The 2,866-nt window shown below is 36.9% G+C and overlaps 1 protein-coding gene across 1 annotated transcript; it reads right to left on the minus strand.

Annotated features, from left to right (window-relative positions):
* Positions 1–484: 484 nt before the first annotated feature.
* LOC139527860 (uncharacterized) lies at positions 485–1,102 on the minus strand. The gene has a single exon (XM_071323567.1). The coding sequence runs from the start codon at positions 1,100–1,102 to the stop codon at positions 485–487; it is 618 nt and encodes a 205-aa protein (XP_071179668.1).
* Positions 1,103–2,866: the final 1,764 nt, after the last annotated feature.

Below are 2,866 nucleotides of genomic sequence, written 5' to 3' on the forward strand. Positions count from 1 at the left end.
GGACAGAGGGCATCAAGGGTTCATGTATGACAGGAGAGCAACCAATCAACAATAGAATCTAACACGATACATGAGGACAAAGCAACACAGAGTTTTATTGCCATCGAAGAGAGACGACTAAAAACAGAATAAGAAAGGCGTTGTGTCGAAAAATAGAGATTGACTATGAAGTCGGAAAAACATGATATCGAAAGACAGTTGTTTTGAACGTGTAGACAATAAAGGCGAGTAATGGCTATAAACTCAAGTTCGTATGCTTTACTTGGAGTCAATGATATACATAGAGAAGTCGGCAAGTGACGGCGTTGCGGGCCTATTGTTACGTAAAATGGCGCTAAAACGTTAACCAAATAAAAGAGTATAAAAATAGACTGAAATGAAGCTATAACTAATTCACAACATTCTAGGGGCCGCAAAATGCATTTACTGTTCATGTATTGTTCATAAAAAAGGGTATGGAAAAAACACTTTAACCAATTATAGTTCATATTTCCAATGGCACTAGTTTCACAATTGGTCTTGTTGTAATCAGTCCATTTGATGTACGAAGTTTAACTGCTCTCACTACTCCATCATTCTCGGCCGTGATCAAATCTTCTATAACTGCTAGCTTCCACATCATTCTCGGTGAATTGTCCATGATTTGTACGACGGAACCGACTTTCACATGTGCGCTTTGGTCTCCGGCGACTCGATAAAATTCTCTTAATCCGGTGAGGTATTCCATTCTCCATTGTTTTGCAAAGTGTTCAATTAAAGTTACTTTATGGTTGTAACGTTTGTTTGCTTCTGTAAAATCAAAACTTGAATTATTGTCCTCTGAATCAGAATTGTTCTCTTGTGATAACCTTCTTCCCTGTAGTAGATGTGAAGGCGTTAGCGGCTCTGAATCTCGAATGTCGGACGATACATACGTAATCGGACGATCGTTGATTACACGTTCGATTTCTATCAAAGTTGTTCGTAATACGTTAGAATTTACTTGTGATTTCCCGAGCACTTTTTTCAATGTCGTTTTCGTAATTCCAACTAGTCTCTCCCACCATCCACCGTACCATGGTGCTGCTTTCGGAATAAATTTCCAATTTATTTGAATGTACATTTCCTTCGGAATGTCATGTCGGAATACACAGTTCTGGGAATTCCTCTCCTGCTAACGAATCGTCTAAACGCTAATTTGAATGACTCGATTGTCATTTCTGGAACAAGTTCTAGATGTACGGCACGAACACACGCTCATGTAAAAAAGGCAAATATACGATTTCGTATTGTCTCTTGTTTGAAAACTTGTAAACGGTCAACATCCCCACCCTTAAACCATATATATTCTTGTAGTGGATAATAAAACAAATGAAATGAAATAAGAGGGGAGTCCCTAGGGGGTCACCCCACCCCCTCTTGTTTGAAAACTTGTAAATGATCAACATTCCCACCCCTAAACCATATATATTCTTGTATGGGACAATAAAGCTAATCAAATGAAATTAAAGGGAAGTTCCTGGGGGTCGCCCCACCCCGTTCAATTTGAGAATGTGCTATTATCTTGTAAACGGTCCAGATCCCCACCCTTAAACCATATATATTCTTGTAGGGGACAGTAAAACAAATCAAATGAAATGTAGGTAAATTCGCTGGGGGTCACCACCACCCCCTCTTGTTTGAATACTTGTAAATGGTGGAGATCCCTACTCGTAAGCCATATATATTCTTGTATGGGACAAAAAATCAAATCAAATGAACATGGGACCATATGAATGGCGAGTTATGGGAGCTTTGTTTGGGAGACTTTGTAACAGCATCCTGTTACAATTACTTCTTGTTTTTATCTAGTTTCCTAATGAAAATAATTAAAAGAGAAGATAAATACCTTACAGCTTCCTTTACCGCCGATGCTGTAATGTTTAATGTTATAAAACAATTTTAGCGTCTTTGACCTACTTTATCTTTTTATTCGGATACTTGCGGTTATCTTCTCCAATTTCAACGGGAACATTAGAATGATCTAGAATAGAACCCAGATGGAACCAAGAAGTTGGGTTGCTATAATCAAACAACCCGGATGTTGAACCAGTTACCATGGTTTCGAACCAAATAACCAAGGTTCAGAACCAAAAAACCCAGATGGAACCAAGGTTTAGAACCAGAGTTCCCGGATAGAACCTAATTGCATTCAGAATTCTCTTGACTTTTTATACTTTAAATGTATTTTCCAAATCATTTATTTATTTAGTATATTTATATATAATTTACAAGATTGATCGTTTATATAAATATACAGTGTTAATTTCCATTGTTTAACGCGAGCGAACATTTTAAATGAATAAATTGAATGAAAACTACGGTTCCTTATTTGTTCATTGTGATTAAAATTTCGTATGTACAATTACTTTCATTTGTTTGCAACTCTGTCTTGTATTGTTCTGGTCGTACTATTGCAAATATTCAATTCCATGACTGCATCATGTGTTTCTATCAGTTTACCATAGTGCTATCACGTGGTAAGGTTAGAAATTAATGGTAAACCCTAGTTTTAAGTGTTTTAATGTCTTATCTTACCGTTTAAATTTATTGACATAACTGCACGACCCGATTTTCAATTAACAGTGGTAATATAATCGTTGCAAAGAATCCTGCTCAAACTTTTGTGAAAGACGGTTTTAACTTTGAAGTGTTGCGAGAGTTTATTTTCTATGTTGAAGGCACTTGTATATAGTGACCTGCAATACAAGTACTGTTCCATTGAGTTTAGTTATATGTCTTCTGTTTCTGTCCATGACCCATGTTTTCTTGGTCTTTAAAAACTTCGACCCCCCTTTCCAAATTCCTGGATCCGCCCCTGGTTTATGTTCTATTTTGAAGGCAATTG

The sequence above is a fragment of the Mytilus edulis genome, chromosome 1, assembly GCF_963676685.1.
Source record: "Mytilus edulis chromosome 1, xbMytEdul2.2, whole genome shotgun sequence".
Lineage (NCBI taxonomy): Eukaryota > Metazoa > Mollusca > Bivalvia > Mytilida > Mytilidae > Mytilus > Mytilus edulis.